The sequence below is a fragment of the Micropterus dolomieu genome, linkage group LG04 (genome assembly GCF_021292245.1).
Source record: "Micropterus dolomieu isolate WLL.071019.BEF.003 ecotype Adirondacks linkage group LG04, ASM2129224v1, whole genome shotgun sequence".
Taxonomy (NCBI): Eukaryota; Metazoa; Chordata; class Actinopteri; order Centrarchiformes; family Centrarchidae; genus Micropterus; species Micropterus dolomieu.
Window position 1 is genome coordinate 10,334,554 of NC_060153.1, and position 26,024 is coordinate 10,360,577.

Below are 26,024 nucleotides of genomic sequence, written 5' to 3' on the forward strand. Positions count from 1 at the left end.
GGTGTGTGTGTGTGTGTGTATGTGTGTGTATACATAATGTGCGTGTACACATGATGCAAACATGTTAGCAGGCAGGGAATCTGTTTGTTTTTGAGTGCAGCATAGTGCATGGTAGTGTCCTGTTGAACAGTTTTATTGATTGCTTTCCTTCTTTCTTTCTGTCTTTCCTTTCTTTCTTTTTTAATGTGACATTTTTAGCTGCGCTTGTTAGCATTCATAATTTCTTTTGATAGTGTACTTATCATTTTACCTGTAGAGATGCACTCGCCCGGTGGAATAGGAAGGTCATTGAGCCGCTTGCCCTTCATGTCACTGGGGCCTGCGCAGAAGACATCTGATACTGTGGCATTTGTGTTTTTCAGCCACATCATCAGCCACTTGTTCTCACAATTGCACTGGAAAGAGTTGCCTCTCAGATCCCTAATGTATGACAGAGGGAAACATCAGTATCTGCAAAATCAGCTTGGACACATTTACTGAACAATAAAATATGTAATATGTTTTATATTGATAAGGTGGAGATGGCTTGGGACAGTGCTATAAGTCAGCCAAGGTGTGTGTGACAAAATTAAATTAAAATTCAAACCTTGATAGTGAAAAGGCTTAATTTGTTAAAGCTGCAGGACAAAAAACTTGCATCTTCAAAATGTTTACTTTGTAAGAATAAACAGTAACTGTTATAGCTTGATAATGGAGCAGTGCAGAATTTCTGAACTGAGAAATAGGTATTATTTAGCTGCAGTCTCTGCTAAAGCAGTTAAGTTTATGTTTATGCAGCTAAAGCTTGTTCATACAGTTGTTCCCCATATACTGTATTGTTCACCGACAAGCACTTTGACATTGGTATAAGAACTATATGTTAACAAGATTTCTTTAAAATTATAATAAAAACAATCATTTTAATGAATAAAAGTCACCCCAAAACCATGATTCACTTTAGAGACACAAACGTCATATTCAAATTTGTGCTAACCACAACATTCTTGTGGGGTGTGATGCTGCCAAACACAATACACAGCCTGAGTCAGCTTCACTTTGGAAAGCATTGGAAGAGACCACACACACACACACACACACACACACACACACACACACACACACACACACACACACACACACACACACACACACTGCTGACACCACAACTGCTTACTCACAGTTCCAGCAATGAATCCAAGTCAAAAAACAGATCTCTTGGCAGAAACCTCATTTTGTTATTGGCAAGTGATCTAAACCCGAAACACAGTGAGAAACATGAACCAGTCAGTCTTCTTTTTGTTTTAACATCAAATTTTCTCTGTAATAATAAGGGGAAAGGGCTGCAGATGTTGCGTGGATGTTAGAGAGAATGACAGCTGACTTACAGATGAGTCAGATCTCTCAGACCACGAAAAGCATTTTTGGTGATTGTTTCAATCTTGTTCCCTTCAATGAATCTGTTCAAAAAGTCATAAAATAGAGGTTTATCAATCAAGCAAAATACAAGAAAATGGAATAATATCATACATAATGTCATGTATTAAATCATGATTTGTAGATGTTGATACACGTTTATTAGGAATATTTCTTGATCCTATAGATGGGGTGGGGGAATTATCTGCAGTTGTTACAACATGATGTAATACAGTCCTTAATTATTATTATGTGATATATTCAAGCTAATTGTGAATATTCTGTGCTTGTGCAAAAAACAAATGTATAGAAAAAAACATGCCATTTAATACTCAGTTGGTCAAATAATAGGCTACTCTTAAATAAATAAACAATAAAGTATATCTTCTACTCACAAATACTCTAGATGGGGAAGGCCAGAGAAAGCGTCATCCTTGATTGTGGTCAAAGAATTTGCATTTAGAAGTCTGTAAAGGAAAAAAAAAACAAACCCTTACAATTAAGTAAGCTTCATATGACAACACTAATTCCAAATATCCATCATAGACAGAAAAGGTTTAAATTTTTGATCACCTATCTACTTTTTGTTGTTGTTGTTGTTGTTGTTGTTGTTGTTGTGTGTGTGTGTTGCATGTACAACTAAGCCCTGAAATGTCAATCGCAGATCGCCTACTAAACAACGACAGGTTTCACGTGACAAGATTGCACTTACAACAGCTGGAGCGAGGGCATGAGTGAAAACATTCCCTCTGTAATTTCAGAAATAGATCCATTTACCATGCTCCTGTTGGAAGAAACACACACAAATCAAACTCGGGTTGGGACATGCCAACACCCTGTACCAGACACACCAAGTGCCAACTCTGCGGGGCAGCACAGAACAGCAATTAAAATGTCTCCCATTGTTTGCGTTATGCTTTATTGGAGAGATAATCCACTTTTGGATGGAAGAAATAGATTAGTTACTCACAGTGAGTTGATCTCATTCGGTATAGTCCGTGGGATCTGCTGTGAAGTACCGACGCAGATGATCGTTTCCTTGGAGCAGGAGCATCCTGAAGGACATTTGAAATTCCTTTTAGATTCAACTGCTCCATACATACACAGAAGCGCAAACCCAGCCAGTAGCAACTGCTTAGTAGATGTCATGTTGCTTCTTGAACATTAATGGTGGTATATGAGACAGCGGTCGGTGCTGGCAGCAGCTTTTACTCGCCCGGGCGACATCAAAATGCAGCACTACAGTGGAAACTCCTGGCACAGGCTGATACGGCTGCAGCTGCGTCCCGGAAGGCTGCTTCGGTTTCGGACGGTGAGGAAAAAAACAAAAACGTCGACTTGTCAGTGATCACAATGGTAATTTGTTGGTAAGAAAGACTATAATAACGTGGTGTGCACATATACAGTATATTTAGGCTAGTGTTTATTTGAATTAATGTCACAAAATGTGTCATCACTGGAGGTGGGGAAATTCATTCAGCTCCAGAACACGCACAAAAAATGCCGCAAAGTTGTTGTTTCAGCACCATGGAGAGCGTTAATCATGTTTAAATGCTTATTTGTCATGCAGACTTTATCACGTGACGCATTCTGCACACCACGGCACTTTGACTCCATTAGTACCGAAGGTCCCACAAAGAGGAAAATGCATTAAGCAGAACAGTAACTCTGCTGCTGGACAGACCGTAGGATTAAGCTTATATACCATCAGTTACCTCAGTTTGCAGCTCAGTTTGATTGGGATATTATAACTGATGCATTTATTTTCAGAGGAAAACAACAGAAGGGTCGTCTGCCTGTGTTAAGAGCTCTTCACTGGACCAACTGCAACCCAGCGCACACACACACACACACACACACACACACACACACACACAGTAGTGTGGTGGTCTATGTGTGCTGTTACATGAGTAAGCTGTACCACTAGAGGGCAGCTGCTGATAACCTAAACAGGTACAAGTTAAAGTTTTGTTAACAAATGGAAAAAGGATCTGTTGTCTTTTGGTAGTTTTTTAAGTATTTTATATCCAATTTTTATTGACAGCTTAAAGGTGTTTTTATGTTATTATAGCATCTGTTTAAATGATTCTGATGGCACAAGACATTCCCAGGTGCAATCTCTCTATTATTAGATTTAGCCCTTTCTTTCTTGTGTCATCCCAGGTTGCAGCCAAAGCTGTACATTATTAAATTCCTAGCTTTAAAATACGTAATTTGGGAGAACTATTTAGAAATTAGACCATCCCCCAAAAAAGTGTTCATTTTCCTGTTCACTTTTTCTGCCCACAACTACACACGCATACATAAACATACATCTAACCTCTTCTTCATAGCCTAAATGTGCTAAATGCTATTACGTATAACACAGGCAGAACTGAGAACAACACTACATACAAATTCTCCAGAAGTGTAATCAAAGTAAAAATTGCTAAAATATACAGACACTCTTTTCTGTCTTTCTTTCTTTCTTTTACCTTTTATTTCAGTTATTTATTTTCTTTCTTACATTCTTTCTCACATATACACAAGATCAGTTTTAGTAGGCCTATATTTCCTAAAATGATCAGACATCTTAACTTCTTTGTCTGTTAAGTTTAATCATTTGATCTTCAACAAACTGGCCACAGAAGTCAAGTTTCCTTTCTGGTTCACAACCCTCACAGTTACACTTTGTTTCACTTGATTTGTTGCATTTGCAATCCACAATCATGGCCTTATAAAAATACAATAAAAAATACTTTCCCACATTATCTTAGCTCCAAATTCCACATAGTAGCATTATTCATAGAAAGAAACACACTGAACAATAGTGTTGTTAGTTGTCGCAGCAGGCCCTAACAAGGTGTTGACCTTTGCTGGAGGACCAGCAGTTTATGAGCACGAGTGAAACCAAATACCCATCGCCAGAAGGGAGCAACCGTACATGTCTGCCATTGCTGGCATAATTCATGACAGCTCTCCATCTAGCATTGCTGTTTTTAGGCTAGAGTATCCCTGAAACACTCAGGACACGTGCAAGCTGAAACCAGATGACGCCACAGCAAACGTCTCTTTGCTATTTCTTTTGAGACAACCATGAAGATGTGATTAAGGAAGTAGAAACACGTAGAAACTTTCTTTCCACATTTAGTATCTGTGAAATACAAAGAAGTCATGTTAGGCCCAGTTGTTTGTCTTTCAGGGGCATGATGAGACTCATGACCTCTGACACAGAGAATGTCATATTATTACATTTTGCTCATAGTTTTGATGTCTGAACGGACTTTATGAACACAATAAAATGAACTTGTTTCCTTTTGATGACTCACAAATCAAACAGCAACAGTGCTGAGCTGGTAATCACTCTTAAAAACAGTTGAAACACTGAAGACACTTCCAGAAAGGGTGCGTTTGGCAAATGCCTGTTGTTTTTTTTGTTCTTGTTCACAGTCATGTGATTTATTTTGTGTCAAATAAAATAAGCCTTCTAGCGACCAAACACATTTACATAGAAATATCCGCATAAATTATTTTATAACTGCTACTGCTGTAATGTGATTGTCTTTTTCTTGTAGATACAGATGTAAAACAAACTAAACTGATCCTCAGAGGTATAGAGTTTCTGAACACGAAACCACTGTAACTGAAAGCATAAGATACTCAGCAGATAATGACTGCAGACCAAACATATCAAACAAGCACATTATCTGTAACACAAGTTTAAGGACCTGGTATGTGGAGATTCTGCTTTCCAATAAATGATAATTACTGTAGCATTACCGTTAAGTCTATCAGTACAACACCAATAATAAGACATAATGGTAATGCTACAGTAATAGCAATGTAATAGTATTATTACAGTATATTGTAATATTTACACTGTGTACATATACTTTATATTCAGCTACAGCACAGATATTCTATTGAAGCACTCTTAAATAGAACAGTATTGCATATATATATATATATATATATATATGCAATACTGTTCTATACATATAGTATATATACTGTATATATTGGTGGTGTTTACCATCTGTTACAACTTCTATAAATTGCTGCATACAATGTAAAAACCTTTCAAGAATTTTTTTTTATTTTGGCCAATATAAATAACTGAATTAACTTAACATGAAACAATATGGCAGGTTTTCCTAACACTGTTAAGGCTACACTTTCATATGAATGTGTTGCTTCTTTAACATTTTGTATGAATTTGTAAACCTACTGAACACTTTACCACCAGTAGGCTGGTAAAAGTGACCTTAATTACTTAAAGTGATCATTTGTCCTCCTTAAGTAAATTGTCATTATCTGTGGTTTAGGGTAACACTCTAATCCCTTACATCCACTAAACTAGCACACATATGACACTTTCAAATCCAAAGATGACCTTTTACCCTTTGACCCATGAAACTCTTGAGGGTTGGGAGAGGGTAACCTGGAGAAGTGCAGCGTCTGGCTGCTGGTGACTGCTTCAGAGCAGGTGTTCAAGCTCTCAAACTTCTCTAGTTCCCACTCAGGAGCCGCGTGAGGCCCACTGGTCGGTATACAAAACTCATCAGCGCTGCTAGGTGGCACAGTCCTAGAGGAAATACAAACATATCGTACTGGAATTATGTATAAATTTAAAGAAGTCTGTCTACAACAGGGGTGGGAAAAGTACTCAGATTTTGTACTTAAGTGAAAGTAATAATAAAGCAGTGTAGAAATACTCTATTACAAGTAAAAGTCACGCATTCAAATATTTACTTAAAATTAAATTAAAAAGTAAAATCTGTTAAATTTAATTAAGAAGTACTCACTGTGTCCTATTTCAGAATAATATTACTGTATTATAATTATTGACCATTTCATACATCACTTTAGTGTTGTAGCTGGTAAAGGTGGAGCCATTTTTTTACTGCTTTGCTGTGTCTCCTGGGTAGCTTGTGAATTTTCCCCCAAGGATCAATAAAATGTTATCTTAATCTATAATATAACTTCTTACTTTATTTGTGTTTATATTTTGTATTATTATTCTGACTGTGTAAAGCAACTAGTAAATAAAAATATATGTAGAGGAGCAGAAAGTACAATATTTCTCTCTGAATTATAGCGGAGTAGAAGTATAAAATAGCAGAAAATGGCAATGCTCAAGTAAAGTACAACTACCTCAAATTTGGACTTGAGTTCTGTACTTTAGTAAATGTTCTTTCCACCTCTGGTGTTCACAATATATTACAAAATTTACATCCCATCATATTTCAAAATGAGTTTTTCATCATGATTTTAATCAATTAAAATGCTAATTTATTAACCCTTTGACTTGAGTTTCCCCTCCTTTTCCCACACATGTAGCTTTAAAATTTCTCTTAATCCAAGTAGTCTGACAGCATTGGATATATATTCAGATATGTTTGTACTTCGGGCGGTGCAGTGGTGCAGTGGTTAGCACTGTTGCCTCACCGCAAGAAGGTCGTGGGTTCAGAAAACCGGTTGCCCGGGCCTTTCTGTGTGAAGTTTGCATGTTCTCCCCGTGTCTGCGTGGGTTCTCTCTGGGTGCTCCTGCTTCCTCCCACCATCCAAACACATGCAGGCTAGGTTAATTGTGTGGATGTGTGGCCCTGCGATGGACTAGCGACCTGTACAGGGTGTACCCTGCCTTTCGCCCGATGTCAGCTGGGATTGGCTCTAGCCCCCCACAACCCTGTACGCAGGATAAGTGGTTGACGACGGATAGATGGATGGATGTTTGCGCTTGTTCAAACAACTTGAAGCTACATCATATTAACATTGAGGGAAATATTCAAACTGAAGACCTTGTGTTTTTATGGCTGCACCATTTCAAATAGAAATATTCTAGATGTTTGTGCATAGAGAACTATGCTGAAAATTTAAATTGTATATTAATATTTTACATGCAAACTATATCATCATATTGAGCACGAGTGAAACCAAATACCCATCGCCAGAAGGGATACATTGTTATAGATTAAACAGTGAAAGATATTTCATTAATAAATAATGATATAATAAAAATGCTCAATTGATTGGATAATGTATGTTTTTAATGGACTATCACATTACACTTTTCAGCATGAATTTCATAGTTGTATATTCTTTAACATTTACAGTTTAATTAAATTTAAAGGTGTTATTTGTTAGTATGGGTATCAGGCCAATCCGAGCTTCTGCTGCTGCTCTGTGGACTCACTTAATTTAAAAAAATAATGAAATGCTCTAAATATCTACAACAATTCCAGTGGCAAACTCCAGGCTCCATAAGTGCACACCTGTCAGAGTTCATCAGTTGCTTTCAAGTAGCCCATGTAGACCCATGTCAGTTCTGCGAGTGGATAAACAACTGTCTGACCAACACTTGTCAACCCTGAAAATGTGTCACTGTAAAATCAACACTTGTTAACGCTGGAAGATTTGCTGTGTTACTGCTCAACTTATACTTCACACTCATGTAGTTATTTTTAGAGCAGGAACGTGGATTAATTCTCTGCTCTTTAGCAACATCTAATGGTGTAAGGGTGAGAGCGAGGGTTGAAGCGGTCTTCACATGGACTGTTCATGGCGTTGATTAACGGTGCTCATGATTTAACACCTGCTGTTTTAATGTAGCCACTGTAAGAAACTGATCTCAACATGCTTGCGTGAGCAGTGTCCCATTTTAAATAGCTGCCTAAATTTATCAGCTTTGTGGAGGTCAGTTCAACCTGTGTGTGTGTGTGTTTGTGTGTGTGTGTCTGTCTGTGTGTGTGTGTGTGTGTAGGCGGGTATTACTAATGTTGTGGGGAAATAAATATGTTTCAGTCACATTCTGGAGACTCAACCATCCTTATGGGGACAAATGTAAGTTCCCATGACGTAAATCATTAAATTTCAGGGTGACGACTCGGTTTAGTATTAGGGTAATGATAGGGTTAGGGTTAGGGTAAGTAGTGGTTAGGGGTAGGGGTAGGGTAAGTCTCCAGGAAATGAATGCAAGTCTATGCAATGTCCCTGAAAGGGAAGGAAATATGTGTGTGTGTGTGTGTGTGAGAGAGAGAGTTTTGGCACAGAAAGAGGAAATCAATTCTTTAATAGCTATCTGAATCTAAAGGTTGAGTCGTGACCTTTAGTAGTTTACCACTGTTTGTCTTTGTTTGGCAGAGAGCAGGCTTCACCTATCAGGCAAATGTACTGGAAGAAGTATCGAGATCCTAAGTAAATGTAACACTAATGTAATAATCCATTAAAAAATAAATAAATTAAAAATTAAAATAAATTACTAAATCCTGGATTAAACTCAGAGTTGAGTAAAGTATTATCAACAAGATTTACTCAAAGTATCACAATCAAGTGTAGCCTTCAAATTAATTCAGTAAATCTTCTGAATTTGTTTCTACCACTGCTCAAAAAATACAAAACTGATCCAAGATGCTACAACACATTAATGACACTGAGGATAAAAGCGGGATTTGAGGGTGACAAAGGCTTTAAACCAGTGGCCTCTGTCCTTGATATTGCTGTCAGCATGCCCTCCACATGGAGCAACTGTTGGCCCACCCCTCCCTGCTGCATACCACCAACCTGGGGCCCTGTCCAGAAACAACACGTGTCTTCAACACTTAGACAGAGCTCTAATAACTAGAACATTACTATGAAAGATAGCATTATTCAGCATTGTCCCTGATAGCAAACGTTATTATGAAACACCCAATCCTTAGTTTACTTCAAACTCCCATGAGGACTGCATGGCCCAGTGGTAGGGGTGGGAATAACAGATAATATTTACATTACATCTACAAATGAATGGATGATCTTATAGTAAATTCTTTCAGCTCACTGGCATCAGCTGGTGGGGAATATTTTTCTTCATCAAGGAAAGGCAGCTGTTTCAGTGAGAGGGCAGAGCACTGATGGCATTCTCACATCCATAAATATTATTAGTGCCGATATTAAGTAGCTTAGTACATTAGTACATCACTAGACCACGGCCCTGTATATACAGTAACAATTTGACCTCGATACTGTGTTTGTCCACTTGTTGTTGTCCACTTGTTGTTATACCTTTATGTTTATATTGACTTGTCTTTGTTGTCTTTGTTGTCTTTGTTTATGTTTATGTGTATATTTCTTCATATACATCCATGGCTCTGTGTACTTATATACTTAAAGGAGAAAAGTTTATTATGTTTCAGTATATTTGGCCAATACAGTTGATTCTTATTCTTCAAATTCTGATATGACTAAAGCCACAATATACGTATAAGTAGAGTTAGTTTTCTGCTGTAAAACCGTGTGGAGTACAGATTGGTCTATTTCATGATCCCTGCGAAACAAGGACATTTTTATTACACTTCAAAAGGAATGATTTCATTCCAACTTGAATTTCAGATGACTTCATGTGGTATAATAAATTAAACAAGTTATTGATTAAAAATCCTTACAAAGCACAACACTGTACTTTAGGTTAAAAGAGAATTTACATAACTTCTCTTAACTGAGTATCTTCTTGTGTTGGTTACACTTCTTATTCTTACTATTCTTTACAGTAAAGTTGTCATTTTACAGATTATATCTATTTTTACCTTCATTTTTAATAAGAAAAACATAACTTCCCTATACAACAATTAATATTACGCAGTATCTGAATAACATTAGTTTCCTTAAGTTCAATTGCTTTTGTACACTTTCTGAAACACTGTTACAACTCTACTAACATTCAGAGCAATCACCACAGCATTTAATACTGTGCAGAGCAACACTCTGTCCAATATCCCTTTTTATTGCTGAGGTCATTTGACTGCCTTGACCTCAGCAATAAAAAGGGATATTGGACAGAGTGTTGCTCTGCACAGTATTAAATGCTGTGGTGATTGCTCTGAATAAATGTTAAAGGGACTGTGCACATACAGTGAAATGTCCTAGGGCCAGCCGAACTCTTCTCATACCATATTGTGGAAATAGGGCTGGACAATAAAATAATAACAATAAATATCGCAATATTGTATTTTAAATAACAACATAACAAATGTTTAATAAATATTAAATAAACGTTTGATTTTATTCACTTGAATCATAAACAAATTAGGACTTAATTTTTGTTGTTTATTTTGTTGAGGAAATAGGAATGAAAATCTCTTACTTAATTTTACTCATACATATTTGTTGACAAAGATTTTATCATAATTGTTTTGAATGTTCTACCTGTGAAGTGATTGACTGTTTGGCATCGAGTGTTGACCATAAAGAAGAGTTTAAACCACAATTAACCATCAGGTTTCTTCAACTTTCACTCAGGTGCAAAATTCAGCCTTTAAACTTGAAAGAAATAACGATTTGATACTTATCGTGATAATTATCAATATCGAAAGATATGAAAACTGTTTATCATGATAACATTTTTGGCCCTATCATCCAGCCCTACGTGGAAAGTAACTAAGTACATTTACTCAAATAGGCCTACTATATATAATACTTGTACTTTACTTGAGTGTTTCCATTTTGTGCAACTTTATACTTATGTATTATTATTACTATTATTACCATTGTAATTTTTTCACTACATTTATTTGATACCTTTAATTATTTTCCAGATTCTGATTAATAACACAACATATTTAAATCAACTGATAAATTATGATATGTTATCATGCTGCCCAGCAGTATATGAAGTAATTACTTATCCCCATCTTTATGAGCTGCAACCTTTAAGTGATGTACACATTACTGCATCACTAATTATAACATAATATAGTCCATTATTCTAAAATTGGCCATTATGCATAATGACTGCTTTTACTTTTGTTACTTTAAGAAAAGTTTGATGCTAACTCTTCTGTACTTTTGCTTGTAACCGAGTAGATTTTACACTGTGGTATTGCTGCTTAAATAAAATCTTCGTCTATCCCTATTACCAGATTCAGCAGTTTATTCACAGATTGTTTGTCGCTTCTGCTGTGTTGCCTATTCACAAGTGCCTTATATAAATTTATGTAAGTTAAATGGCACTTACTGTAATGTTGTGGAAAAATGCAACATTGTCTCAGTCATTGTGCTTAAGAAAAGACTTACGGAGGGGAGCTGTTCTTCCCGGAAAGGTGCTGAACATAGGCGCTTCTTGGAGGTTAGTTTCATAAGGCCACGTGCCTCTTCTAGGCTACAAAGTCACATTGTAAACCATTGAAAATGCTACAGCATCTCCACACTTCACATCAGAGAGAAACCATCGTGGGATTTTCCTTGGGACTCCCCCCATCTCTCTCTCTCTCTCTCTCTCTCTCTCTCTCTCTCTCCACCACACACCCTCCTCGCTCTCCGTCCTCCAGTCCCTCCTGCCCGCAGAGTTTTCCGTCCTGTGTTGGGATAACATCGTAAACGAGGACCACCTGACGGTAAGACCGGTCTAAATGGAAGCAGCGGAGGAAACTCTCACTTACCGAGATGACACCGGACTTCACAGGAAGCTGCTCCCTGAGGACAAGCATAAGGACAAGATGGACAGTAAGGGCCACGCCACCGAGACAAAAAGCGACGAGTCCAACTATGTGGACCTGGACATGAAACCGGACGGCGCCAAAACAGTGAAAGTGACTTTCACTGGCGAGGGAAGTCAGCTGTCTGTTAAGAAGTGCGACAGTTCGAAGCAAGAGGAGCATGACAATGAGGGTAAAATCATTTCAGAGGACTTTGTTGAAGAGCAGCTAGAGGACGGGCCCGTTTCGCGTGAGCCTCCTTTGGAAACTCCGACCAAACTTAACACCGACCAGGACCCGGAGACTGAAAAGCAGCGCCAGGCCGAGCTCGACCCGAGTGACTGCAGTGAGCATGTGCGCAGTGAGAGTGATGAGCTCCAGTACACGGACATGTATCTGAACAGCAAGACGGAGTCTGATGATGGTGCCAGCGCGGTGCTGTCCGACCACTACGGCTCGGACACCGTGGAGGACGAGTCTCACTATATCACAACGCATGAAATCCAGCTGACCGAGCTCGACCACGACGTAGATTACGACCTGGGGCGAGGGACCTGTTGGGATTTTGAAGACAACAACCTGGTTTATTCCTTTGTGGATTACGCGTCTTTCGAAAGTGACGAGACGCAGGAGGGGACTTTGAGACTGGAGGGCAGGAGCCAGGCGAAAATTCAGTCTAATCTTGGTGGAGCAGTTGTCAGCACCGAACAGGATGACAGTGATCTTTGTGACTCGGACAAATGCGCAAGCTCAGATGAAAGCGTGTGCAAAAACCAAAGCGGAGACGCTAATGCGGGGAAAATTCAGTTATCAATAAAAACATCCTCCAGGGCGGTGAACGAACCTGTCAACATCTTTGACAACAGCACCTGTGGGTACACAAAACACTTCAGAGACAGGAGCCATTTCTCTTTTGTGAGCTCTGGCGCCAGAGCGGGGCCCTTGTGCGATAGAGCCCAATATTTCATCCCTGCTCCGGGCCGTCAGCACCTTGCAACCAAACTAAGACGGAAAGATATTAATGAGTATTCCAGCGGAGCGTCCAGTTCCATCAGTGAGCTGGACGACGCTGATAAAGAGGTGCGTAATTTAACCGCCAAGTCTTTCCGGAGCTTGGCATGTCCATACTTTGATGCCATTAATCTTAGCACCTCTAGTGAGTCCTCGGTGTCGGAATATGGGCTAAATAAATGGTCAGCGTATGTGGACTGGAATTATGGAAACATATCGCGGGGGAGAGAACGGAGTGTAATTGCGCACAAGACTTCCAGCGCAACATTGGAAATGAATAAAATTGTGGACAATAAGAGGCATGACAAGTATATTACTGACATGAAAGCGCCACATACCAAAACCTACGCACTGAACAAGAAGACAACTTCTCAACAATCTTCCTCTTCTAGCAAAAAGATTGAACTGAAACACCCTCTTCATTCGAAGCAGCGTGGAGTCACCCTGAATTTCCGCTGTAATGTTGAAGCGCCTGAAGGCACCAGACGTCCAAAATGCTCGAAGAAAACACTATCCAATGACGTTACTGGGACTGTGTTGGCCAGGTCAGGGTGTGAGACGCAGTGTCATCACACAGATAGTTCGGAGGATACACACAAAAGGGCCGTTTTTGCATCAAGTCTGTTGAAAAATGTGATTTCAAAAAAGATGCAGTTTGAACAGGAGCGCAAAATGGAAAGGGGCGAAATTTGTGACACATACCCAGCACTCTCCCCGTGTTTTCAATACAAAGATCACGAGGGGACGAGAGAAAGGAGTCAAAGAAGAGGCCTCCAAAGACAGACATCAGAATCAGGCTCAGGACTCACTGTTAATTCTTCTGATGATCATCACCTGGAGGGCAGCAGACCCAACTCCTGTGAGCCTGCAGAGGAGCAGGAAAGCAATACAGCACCATGTGATCCAGAAAAGGGACACCATGAGCCTCCTAAAGCACAGCTTGGCCACAGTCAAACTAGTGCATTTAATTCACTGAAAGATGAGCCAAAACCTGAAAATGAGACTGAACCCACATCTGAAAGTGACACACAGAACCAAGCGAAAGAAATATTAGACACTAGCAGCATGCTGACAAAACTTCTTTTTGTTCCAAGCTGCCAGCTCCTTTCAAGGGAGAAGGATTTTACAGGAGACTTGCCAAACCGTGCGCCTGTCACAGGCGCACCTGCTGGCCCACATAAATGTGAAAAAGAGTTCAAAACAGGCAATAATGGAAACATAGTAGGCAAAGAAGAAAACGAGATGGGGGGGAAAACCCCTGAGATCAAAATATGCCTGAGAAGTGTGAAGGAAAATAAAGGCTGTACACTAAATATTGCCAACCTGTTAACCCCTAAAATAAGTTATAACACTGTCAACACATTCAGGGGAGCAGGTGATGCCAAATGCCACATTTTGTCTGCTTCAGAAAAAATTCCAAACTTTACTGTTAGAGATATAAGAGACACCAAATGCAAGTTTCAAACACCAATATATCATGTCAGAGATGTCCGTAAATTGGTCAAAAGTTCATATCGTTTTGTTTCTTTGGATAACAGTGACAGTAAATGTTCCACAGCAGCTGATAAACCTGAGGAAAAGGCCACAAAGGAGCCAGTTAAGCATTTATTACCATCTCCAATTGTCATTAAATGTCACTCTGTAAAAACAAATGTTAAACAACAGACAGCTGAGGTGTCACAGAAACAGGCAGAGGCAGGCATCCCATCTGAAACATCTCAAAGTGAAAATACACCGTCACATTGCACAACTAGCAGGGCACCACCTGTATGCAAGCAGCTACACCCTGACCACTCAGACATTCATTCAAATATTGAAACCAAACAGACAAAACAGAGGCAGGAAAAGTTTGCGGGTGAGCCAGCTGAAAGGAGAAATGAGCCTAGAGTGCCAAAACAGGCTGCGTTAGAGAAGCTTAAAGCTGCGGTCAAAACAATGGAGCAGCTTTATGTTTTTGATAGAAATGAATGGAAGCGTAAAACTCAAGCTCCACAACCAATCACAGGCAGTCATGTGCTGTCACTTATTGCCAGCGAGGAGCAGGGAGCAGAGGAGCTGGAGATGACAAACACTGACAGGATTCCCCAGTCTCAGACAAACACCACAGACACATGCAAACAACGGGAAGATAAAGGAGCTCAGAGTATCATACATATTCCGTATAACAACGACACATTTAAAACACAATCACAGCAAAGCAAAACATTTAGAAACAAAAGTGTCCTTCATGTTGGCAATAAGGCACATGTCAGCATTAATTCAGCATTTAGTAACCCTATTCCACAAAGCTCTGCGCTGCAAACATCATCGATTATGAAAAGCCACAAGACACCGGTGGCTCCACTGTCTGTGAAAATAGAGCCCCCGAAGCACAGCCAGGTGGAGCAGGGAAAGGTCAAAATCATTCCCACTAATCCCTCTGCCGCACAGGCCTGCGCAGACTCTGAGAACTATCTAACCATACCTGGGCTGGGGCATACAAATGAAATCAAACTGCTGAATCCAGAGCCTGTTTCAAGGGAGGTGAGGTCAAACGATACCCAAATTCAAACAGGTCACAGCATGACGCCTGAGCAGAAAAGGTCTTCGTTAATCATGGAGTACCCAGCTTCAAGCATCTACCATCGCTTGGGGGCAACAAAGGGGCCTCAAGCAACACAGCAGATGTTATGTTTCTCTCCCTCTATCCCGGCTGTGTCACCGACACCTTCTACTGGAGAGACAGTCCCACAGACCCAGCGCAAGATGCTTTTAGACCCCACTACAGGACATTATTACCTGGTGGACACTCCCATACAGGCCACCACAAAGAGACTCTTTGACCCTGAGACAGGCCAGTATGTGGATATACCCATGCCCCATTCTCCTGCATCACCTGTCACGCCTGTCACCCCTGTGCCTCTGTCTCTGTCCCCCCTCGCACTGAGCCCAGCAGCATACGCACCCACCTACATGATCTATCCGGGCTACGTCCCCTCGCCCACTCTGCCAGCCCAGGCGCTGTTGCCACAGTCACCGTGTCACTCTAAGGATGCAGGTGGAGAAAGGGTAAAAAATGCCAGAAGCCCTAAACCAGAAACTGACGCAGCAGGCACAGAGAGTGTGTATTACAGTGCAACAGGTGAGACCCCACAAGGGCCACTTCAGCTACCTGTGAGCTTGGGACATGTGACCGCCAGAGGAGGTGCAGCAAGCTCAAACAGGAAGCCAGTCATCAGCATCACAACGCAACAAGGTCCAAGAATCATTGCCCCACCCTCCTTTGATGGGACAACAATGAGCTTTGTGGTGGAGCATCGGTGACCAAGGAAACATCTCATCATACATGTAAGTTATATTCCACATGTTCACTTAGAGAGGCAGCTTCTGTGAGAAACACACCTTCCCCAAATCCACTCTAACCTGATTAAGAACACGAAGTTATGTCTTCACTGCTGCTCCTCTATTTTGTGTCTGAAAGTGAATGTAAATATGCTATATATCTATTTAACATTTGACTGAAACCAGACAAAATAATCAATTTTAAATGTTGCACACAAGCTTACTGTCAACTTTACTGAATCCACCCAATGTTAAACCTAAAGGTTAAATTGTAGATACAACTGTGCAGTTTAGTTTAGCTCAGTCACGTTCACCATAAAGCATAGAGAAGTGGAAAAAGTACTCGGGGCGTGTCTGTTGTTGCTCAATTAAAATTTAAATAATACTCAGTTTAAATATTTCTTAACATATTTCTCAAGTAAAAACACCTTTACATGCATGGAAAGCATAACTTAAAAAGTAGCCTCATTTCAAGACAACTCTGACTTAGTTGGACATAACCATAACAAAACCATAAAAGAACAGATGCAGCACCCTGTTCTTTTCATTTCATTATTCGTACACTCTACAAACCAAGTAAGCTTTCACCCAAACTATAAATGTTCTGTACTTGTAAAGCACCTTTTTTGTCTTTCCAACCACTCAAAGCACTTTCACACATTCATACACTGAATGACAGAGGCTGACTGCCATCAGAAACAGAAATTCAAATTCATACACAACAACACACCGATGGAACAGCCATCAGGAGCAATTTGGGGTTCAGTATCTTTAGTACCAAGGATACATCGACATGCAGACTGGAGGAGCCACCAACCACTTGATAGGTGGTTTACCACTCCATCCCCTGAGCCACAGCCACCCGTTAGCAGAACAAGACTAACTCATTTAAATCAAAAGAACCCCCATAAACTGATCTGAACTGAGTAATGAAACATCCTCCTGTCTGTGGCACAGCAGCATACATGTACCTCTCAGATACTCTTGCATTCCTTTCGACAGTTCAATACTATTCAAAAATTAAAGAAAATCGCTTCAAATTAGGTCATTTTGAAGTATTGAGATTTTTTGGGGATTGAAATGAAACAATTAGTAATTAAGTAAAAGAACTTTAACAAAACAATCTTAACTCAAGATCCACTTCAATACATTTTTCTTACTTTCATCTGCCTTTCATTGATCTTGATCAGCAGATGGTGCATGCCAGTATGTGGTTAGGTGAACCTTGGGCAAATATTATTTTGTCAAACTAAAATAAAATGAGTAAATTCCATTTCAAGGAATTGAGAAAATTGCCCATTGTTTAATTCTAAAAATAAAACATCATAAAACACTGGATGCACAACAAAAAAAAAGAACATTGTCATGAAGCTAAAAACAAGGCTGCTTCTTTTAATTGTTAAAAAAATTTAATTTTTGAGATACATAGTTCTCACAGACCATGCTCGTGCAGCAAGCTGTACACAAAAAGCTCCTAAATTACACCAATGAGTGCATACTTTAATCTCCCATGCCCTAAAGTGGCGGTGAGGTTTATGTAGTTGATATTTTGAGGTTGTTGATGCAGAACTATGTGGTCTCATTGTACATCAGTATAACATTCACACAGTCACGTGAACCTGCGTACAGATTTCGGTGTGCTACAGGTGCTTTTTACATGACTTTTGCATTTTAGCAGCGGTCCAGCTTGGCTGCTTCGAGGAGTGGCATGTCAGTGTTAATAGACATGCAGTATAGCTTCATGACAGGTAACCTGACTCCACTGAGCTGTGAGTTCCCCTTTCTCTGCATTACACATCGTCGGGCTATTTTGATAGTGTGGGACGAGTTTGTTTACATGGTTTATTCTCAGGGCTGGAAAGTGTCACAGGAAACTATTCCAGTCAGTAACACCTTACATCAAGTTATTCTTATTCAGTGTTATAAATGCTTTAATTACTCAGATAACATTACAGTTCTTTAATGTGTTCGTTCCTTGTTCATGACATTTTGTGAAACTTTCTCCCCCGGCTAAATGAGTTGGAACAGTCTTTTTAACAGCATTATTATACCAAGTATCAGTCCACAGTCGAGTTATTACAGTATGGAAATGGATACAACTGAAATGTTGTGGTATATCTGCCCCTTTTTGACTAAATAAATGCAGTAAGACAGTAGTTTCTCTTTCCAGAAAGTTTACATGCTACCAGTTATTGGTATATTCCATTATCCTACCAGTGTATAGATTTTATTTTCAGAACTTGTTCTCACTTTGGTTCATCGAAGACTTGTCAAGCTTATCTCTATGTTGTCGAAGTAAAGTCTAAGCTGTAGTTTTTCAGGCTTTGCTTAATTTCACCTCCAGTGTGCCAGCCTCAGCTGTGATTTGGGCTTAATGCCAGCTTGTTAGCATGCAATGCAAAACCATTTGCATATATCATATAATTGTCTCAGTATTTATCACTTGTTTCAAATATGTACTTTTTTTCATACATAAAGTTATAGCCATTTGACTATTTTGTAGGCCTACGGTACATTTAAATATTATTTCAGTAACTCAAGTAAAGTCTTCTTAGCAAAAGAATTCTTAGCTGCCACAAGAAGTGCTAAATTATATGTTCCTGTTTTCAGCATTAGGTTTACAAATTCATTCACACTCAGCTAACACACCGCATTTAGCATTCCACTGTAACGTTTTGTGTGTAAGTTCAAGTTCCAGGTTAAACTCTAAAGACCTTTTTCACAGCCGACACTTTGATCTGTTATATCAGAAAAAGCACAGGTACAACTTGTAACATTAATGAAGACTTTTACCATTTAAGTGTTCCTGTGACCCACATGCATTCTGCATGCAAGGACCCAGTAACTCGTATACACCAATATGAATTTCAACCATTAATGATGTTATTAATTACACCTATGCTTTTCTTGATAACTTCAGTAGTTATTGAAATGTGCACCATCAAACCAAAGCATCAAATACATGTACGTAGCAATAAGTACGAGTAAGAGCTAATGGCACATATCACATCAATATGGTAAATACCTAGGGAAGGAAGTAAGAGTTAACAAAAAGTGCAATCAATACAAGATAATTGTAGGGGATAAAAGAAGAACAGCACAGGAAGTGCATGTTAGATGTTAGGAGTTAGAGGTGTTATAAGAGGAAGTTTTCCTCAGAAGAGATGAGTTTTCGTTAGAGAGGGACGCCCCTGCTCTGATGGCATGTGGTAGCTCATTACATCAACAATAAAATATATACAAGAAGGTAAATAGACTTCATTAAAATAAAAGTGCAATGGAGAAAATAAATCAGTCAATCAGAATCAGAATCAGAATCAGAAATACCAATTGACTGATTTATGTTTATTTATTTTTGTCAAAATGGATCATAAAGCTTTTTTTATTTTTTAAATTTTATTTAGAGGTTGGCCCTATCTGTCTGAAGCCTTACTAATATTGCTTCGCAATGTTTTTTTCTATAAATTAGTTTTTCTAAATGGACAAGCTGGCAGGCCAGAAATACAGAAATGCAGAAACATAGAGTAAGTCCCTTTCTGGTAAATGCTGCAATCCACTCTTCCAAAAAATTTCAAATGTATTGTCAGTTTCTCATATACTCATATACACAACTCATTCTCAGCTAACGTGTCAGAGCAATAATACAACTGCATGGGTATGAGGGATACATGTCAGCTGGGTGCGTGGCAGGCAGGGGCCTAGCATGGGGTTGAGTAGTGGTGTGAAGAGGAACACAGAGTGTGTGTGTGTGTGTGTGTGTGTGTGTGTGTGTGTGTGTGTGTGTGTCTGTGTGTGTGTGTGTGTGTGTGAGTGTGTGTAACTGGTGGGGTTGTTGGCAGCAGAGGGACAGGGGGGGCATGGCTGGGATAGTGATGCAGGAGGAAAAGGTCAGGCAATGTAAAGTATTTGTTGTGCTGATGCAGGAAGAGGACAGCTGCTCGGAGAGATCAGATGCTGCTGCAGCTCCAGCTTGGAAGCGAGTCTGCGGGGCTGAGATGGGGTCAACTTTTTATAGCCCCCTCCCCCTCTGCTTTTTCCTAAACGGGGAGAAGGAGGTGGAGAGCACTGCCAACCTGCAGCACTCCTACGTAAACAAATCGAGTAGCTTGCCCCCGGCAGTGATTCAGCTGAATCTGGTCAGCTGGTTCAGAAACAGGAAGTGCAGGTTGAAAAGTCACAGTGTTACAAAGGCGTAGGACATCGACTTCTATCATACACTGGACAAAAACTAAATTGTGTTTTCACCTCACCTTGTTTTTCTTTGATTCTATCTGAGTTTAATCCATGTTTTATGTCTTCTCTGTCACCTTTAGACACCTCCAGTGAAGAATCTGCCTTCATTCACTGTAAGTGCAGTTTTCACCCTCATCACCCCACCCTATCTGTGATCTACTCAGCAGGACAACTTTCACCAACAACTATTTCAGTCCCCATTCTGTTGTGTTGTTCATTCTTGCAGCAGACCTTACTGTAAGCTGTATGCATTGCAGCACTTTGTAGGGTAAACACATTCAGCCATGTCCTCTGGCTGATGCTCTGCCATATTGCTATATGAATCTGCTTTGTAATACTTTCCATTCAGCTGCTGTCTAGAACTCTTCAAAAGCTTTCTGGGCCCTGCAACATGTCTATTCAAAAGGAAACAAAGCAGGTCTTCTGTTACAGTTACTGCTACACTATAGGCCAGCCCACTACTTTATTACCATGTCTTTAAAGCGAGACTACAAAACTTTTGAAAGGAAAAAACACATCTTCCTTTTATAAATGAAAAGTTAAACTCATAAGCCATAAAACACAACCTTGATGAATTCAATACACTCTTGCTGCTACAACCATTCTTGGTTTGGTATGACCATGTAAGCTAATGTAAGCAAACTTGATAGATATTACTGTGTAACTGACATTACTGACTCAGTTTGCTGACATTTTGTCCCTAGTTGTGCAACTGTTACACTCCGTTTTAGGATTTCACAGATAAACGTTTCAAGGGTTTTATGAAAGATAGAATAAGAAGATACACAACATATCTCAGCAGGAGACATGTTTGTGGTTTCCTGCGTGTGATCCCATTACACTTATTCTGACTATGGACGCAAGCTCAAGAGAGTCAGCCAAGCCGCAACAACAACAAAAAACCCTTATAGCCCAAAAGCAGTCTCCCCAAAGACCACCATTATTAAAGAGACATCGGTGAAACTAACACTTCCAGATAATTTTTCCTGCATGCTGGGGGAAGCTTGGCACATTGAATCAGAGTGGGCCATGTTCAAAACATCCATCCGACTGCTCAGAGTTTTGGCCAGATGGGCACCTGTGCTTGTTGCATCAGCACTGGTGGTTGACAGTAGTGGCAATCAAACTAACAAAGGGGTCCTTTCATTGCTTGTTTGTCCTGGAGGATTCCTGAAGCAGCAGGTACAAGGAGGCCAGATGAGATGGATGAGATTCACCCAAAGATGCTGAAGACTCTGGACATTGTGGGGCTGTCTTGGTTGACACACCGACTCAATATCATGTGAGGGTCAGGGACAGTGCCAGGGGACTGGCAGACCAGGGTGGTGATTACCATTTTTAAAAAGGAGGGTGTGCGCCAACTATTAGGGCTATTAGGGTATCACATTGCTTAACCTTCCTGGGAAAACTTCGACCAAGGCACTCTGTCCTGGTCATGGAACAGTGAACTAACTCTTTACTCTTGCAAGGATACTGGAGGGGTCATGGGAGACTGCCCATCCAGTCTACTTGTGTTTTGTAGATCTGGACCAGGCTTGTGACTATTTCCCCTGGGGTACTGTACCTTGTGGCAGAATGCGGAACTGAGGCCATTATTAAGAGCTATTCAGTCCTTGTATAACCAGAGTGAGAGCTGTGTCCACATTCTCAGCATGAAGTCAAGCTTGTTCTCAGGGGCATTGGGCTCTGTTAGATTTATGCCTTGTCACCAATTCCCGTTTATGTATTTATTTTTAGGCCCAGCTGAGATGTGTAGAGTGTCTGTTTGGTTGCCTCGGGATTGCATCTCTGCTTTTTGTGGTTGATGTGGTTCTTGTGGCTTTATCAGACTGTGACTTCCAGTGTGCACTGGGATGGTTTGTGGCCAGCTCAGACATCCAGATGGACCTCGCAATAGAGCTGCTGCGCTTTTGTATTGAAAGGAGTGAGCCATGGTGGTTTTGGCAACTGATTTGGATGCCTTCTGGATGCCTACCTGTGGAGGTAGTCCAGACCCATCTAACCGGGAGGAGACCACAGGGAAGACCCAGAAAACGCTGGAGGGCTTACATATCCCAACTGGCCTGGTCTTATGAATCCTCCAGGAAAAGATGAAGGATGTGGTGAGGAAGAAGGACATATGGGCTACCTTGCTTTGCCTACCTGACCCAGACCCAGATCAGCAGGGGAAATTAGGAAATGGATGGAGGAACGTCTGTAAATCAATTAATAGAACAGTTCCATCTTTAATATCTTGGGAAATGTAGGAGCAATCAATGTGTCATAATCCTGTAACTGCTGCTTTTGGTCTCAGCGGCCGTTGTTAATAAAAAATTATGCAGTCTTGCTTTAATTCAAGATGATTACTTAGGATGAATACAACCTGTTGTGTGTATTTTACACATTTTCTGGGGACAGGGACCATTTGTCTGCACGGAATTGAAAACAAACTCCCCCAATTTAAGGGGTAATGTTGAATCATCCCATTTTTTTTTACAGTAACTTCAGTCAGAAGAGGAATTAAAATTACTGTATTTGAAAATAATATACATTAAAGATGCCCCAAGTAAATTCAAAATATCTGACATTGCATCATATTACAACACTCCAGCACAAAATTTTCCACATTCACAATAACATTTCCATGTTTTTTTAGGAGTCGGTGGCTCATGTTCTACTTGAAGTATGTGTGACCTCTGTGTCATGACTCACAAAATGCTACTAATACATGCATAACTGATATGCTGTATGAAGTGGTGTATGTTTATATTTTAAAATGCTCCTCACATGTTACATTGCAAAGAAAAGACAAACACACTAAGTGTGTTGAAAAGATGAAGCGGAGCTGGGACTCTGGTTTAACAATGTACTTAGGACAGTATTTCCTGAGTAGTGTTGGGCCTAACGAGTCAAAGCCAGCTGAGACATTTAGGGGATAACTTCCTCTATTCATGTAAGTTTATTTTACATTTTTGTGTAACGAGATGGGAGTTTGTGTGTGTGCCTCTGAATGAGTCTGTGTGTTATGTATGGCATTTCAGCAATCTGTGAGCGTATAGCAAGGAGTCATGTTACTTCACTCTAGACAAGAGCACACTGACTGTACATGTTTAGGTTGTGTCTTCACACTTTACACACAGCAACCTCAGTTTCTCTTGTTTAAATGCCTTAAACTCTTTGAATGTGTATGAATTTAGGTTCATATGACGGATGACATCCACCCTAGTATAATAAAATATATTATATTATATTATATAAAACAATATTGTTTTAATTGCTTTCTGTACAGAGAAGCTGTGAGGTTATTTTCTTTTTTCTGTTTCCTTTTGAATACGCAGTGGGGACGTCATGAGTCAATGTGTAGAATTAATACAACTGTAGATTGCTATTTTTAGCATGTTTCAAATCTAAACACATTTTAAAGGTATTTGGAGCTGCTGGTCAGTCTATGTACCTTCCTTCTGTAAAATACATGTTATTATGCCTCTGTGAAAACAGACTTTATATAAATTGCCCTATGAGTTGAATTCATTATAAGTGATATGAAATAATGCAGTGATTTGCAAGACTTGTTGTTGACTGTGCAGTAGCTTGAACATGGTTTGCTCTTTAGAGCGACTTGATGTTAGAACATTTAATGCATTTTGAGGTGAAATGTAATTTGTACTTTTAATTCATGAGACATTGTACTTCTTAACATAGTATTTTAATTATAATTTTAAATTAATGTGCCCCTGAGGCAGTTGAGAACAATACAAGTAAAACTATAAAAGTTATTTATTTAGAAATTATAAATCTGTTGTATACAAATTACTTTTTAAAAAAGTATCCAGAGAAAACTACCAAAGCAAGTCAAAATGGCGAGATATGATATGCTACCTCCTTCCAGAGTATTTCATCAGCAAGTTGTTCATTAAAGCACTTTGATATCATTTGAAAGACTAATATAAATAAGAAATATAATGTGTAAGCCCCTGTAAAGTAGCTATTCTAATGTTGTCATAAAAATTACACTGATAAAAACCTTTCTCCCACATGTATTTTATTAGTTTCTTACATGACCTTAATCTGTGAATAATAATGTACTTAATGCACTTGGATTGTCACTATTGTCACTGACAGCGATGAATTGCTGTAAACATTGGTGATAGCAGGAGCTCTATATGAACTTGGTTAATTGTAAAAGGAAACATTGTTAATTGTTTCTGGTGAATTTAGCCCAAAAATACACTGCAACATAGACAATATCATTTGTTTTGAAACAACAAACCTGCTGACTTTGAGGTAAAACAGTGGAAACTTACTGTATCAAAGCCTGCTTTTGTACAAAGAGAGAGGGTTAACCGAAGGTGAGATGGTTTGAGATAAGTGCATATTTGAATGTTCAAAGAAAAAGGCATATATTTGAAAGAAATGCCTTAATGGCTGGACAGTTATACAGTGGCATTGTAAATGTTTTATACATGATGTAAACTGTGTTGCGTGGCTGCCACAGAAAAAGACAGAGGTCAGGATGACAGCAGAGAGATACCTGGAAAGGAGATGTGAGTGATGTGTTTGCACTTACAAATTTGAAAGTAATGAATATGATGAATGAGTGTAACATAGACTGAAAAGGCGACATACATGTTTGCAATAAATTCAAAACACAAGCTACTGAAAGTGTTTCTGTCCATGAATTTGTCTATATCTAATGTGACAAAACCCAGATGAACTCTTTGTTAGAGAAATTAAAAAGTAAATATGTCAACAAATCACTTTTTTGTTTGGGTTACAGACGCAGGGATGTCAGACTTGTAAAGAATAGTAAAAAGAGGTATACTTTCTAATAAGGTTATGTAATGTAAGGGTTTATAAGTTGTAACTCATGGTTTTATTACTGATTAAAAAGCATTTATTAATGTCTGAAAAATCGGTTATAAGCCACTAATAAGAACACTTTTTGGATGCATGTTGCAAAAATCAGCTTTGGCTGGTCAAGTTTTTTTTTTTTTTTTTTACATCATGGCATCCCCAAAGTAGTTTTTAGCATTAATAAATGATTTATGAATAATCAATAACGCCATTGAAGTTGCAAATTATAAACCCTTAATAAATGGTGATTTATTAGCTATCAAAATAGTCTATAAATGAATTAATTTGTAAAGAAAAAAGCTTGGCAGCAATGACCTATATTTTTATTATGTTCCACACTACTCATACACTGGTTGATGTTCTTCCTCAAACATTTTTGTATACTCTGATTTAGACTTTTTGATTGTTTCTGAACACATTTTTATTCCTACATCCTGTGATAATTAGGTCCGAGAGATAGAGGGAAATTAAATGCAAATAAGGTCAAAATTTGCCTTTTATTTCCCTCTATCTCTCTGACCTGATTATCGCGGCTGCCTGCAGTTTGATATATGATAAAGTTTTAAACCTACAAAAAAAAAATTAAATGACAAGGGTCAACGGGAATCGAACAGATTTATGCCAACAGAAGTACTCATTTGGCATCTGCCAGCGTGCAAGGTTAGCTTTCTGGTGACACTGAAACATCACCCGAGGCTTAAGTTCAACCTGACAGTTTGCTACTGTGTTTACTTGGTTGCCATGGATGCAGCAAGACTGGCAGACACTGGTTTGCCCCCAGCTGCTCTCAGTGGTTTCTAAAGA

General features: G+C 39.3%; 2 protein-coding genes across 3 annotated transcripts in view; one reads left to right on the top strand and one right to left on the bottom strand.

The window, feature by feature from the left end:
• The window catches only part of LOC123970297 (leucine-rich repeat LGI family member 2-like), a 7,031-nt gene extending 4,178 nt beyond the window's left edge, over positions 1 to 2,853 (bottom strand). Inside the window, exons 1-7 of one of the 2 annotated variants that reach the window (XM_046048280.1) lie at positions 2,609 to 2,853; positions 2,363 to 2,447; positions 2,105 to 2,176; positions 1,788 to 1,859; positions 1,365 to 1,436; positions 1,158 to 1,229; positions 251 to 420 (exon numbers count right to left, since the gene is read on the bottom strand). In XM_046048280.1, coding sequence (XP_045904236.1) covers positions 251 to 420; positions 1,158 to 1,229; positions 1,365 to 1,436; positions 1,788 to 1,859; positions 2,105 to 2,172 — 454 coding nt within the window. In that variant the 5' untranslated portion in view covers positions 2,173 to 2,176; positions 2,363 to 2,447; positions 2,609 to 2,853. Of the gene's footprint in view, positions 1 to 250; positions 421 to 1,157; positions 1,230 to 1,364; positions 1,437 to 1,787; positions 1,860 to 2,104; positions 2,177 to 2,362 lie in introns of both variants that reach the window. The other variant, XM_046048279.1, reaches the window with a different exon arrangement.
• An 8,872-nt stretch (positions 2,854 to 11,725) lies between these two features.
• Positions 11,726 to 25,022, top strand: LOC123969936 (uncharacterized protein C4orf54 homolog). Its single transcript, XM_046047720.1, has 2 exons — positions 11,726 to 16,160; positions 20,468 to 25,022. Exon 1 carries the CDS (start codon positions 11,757 to 11,759, stop codon positions 16,134 to 16,136), a length of 4,380 nt encoding a protein of 1,459 aa, XP_045903676.1. The 5' UTR covers positions 11,726 to 11,756; the 3' UTR covers positions 16,137 to 16,160; positions 20,468 to 25,022.
• The last annotated feature ends 1,002 nt before the right edge of the window (positions 25,023 to 26,024 follow it).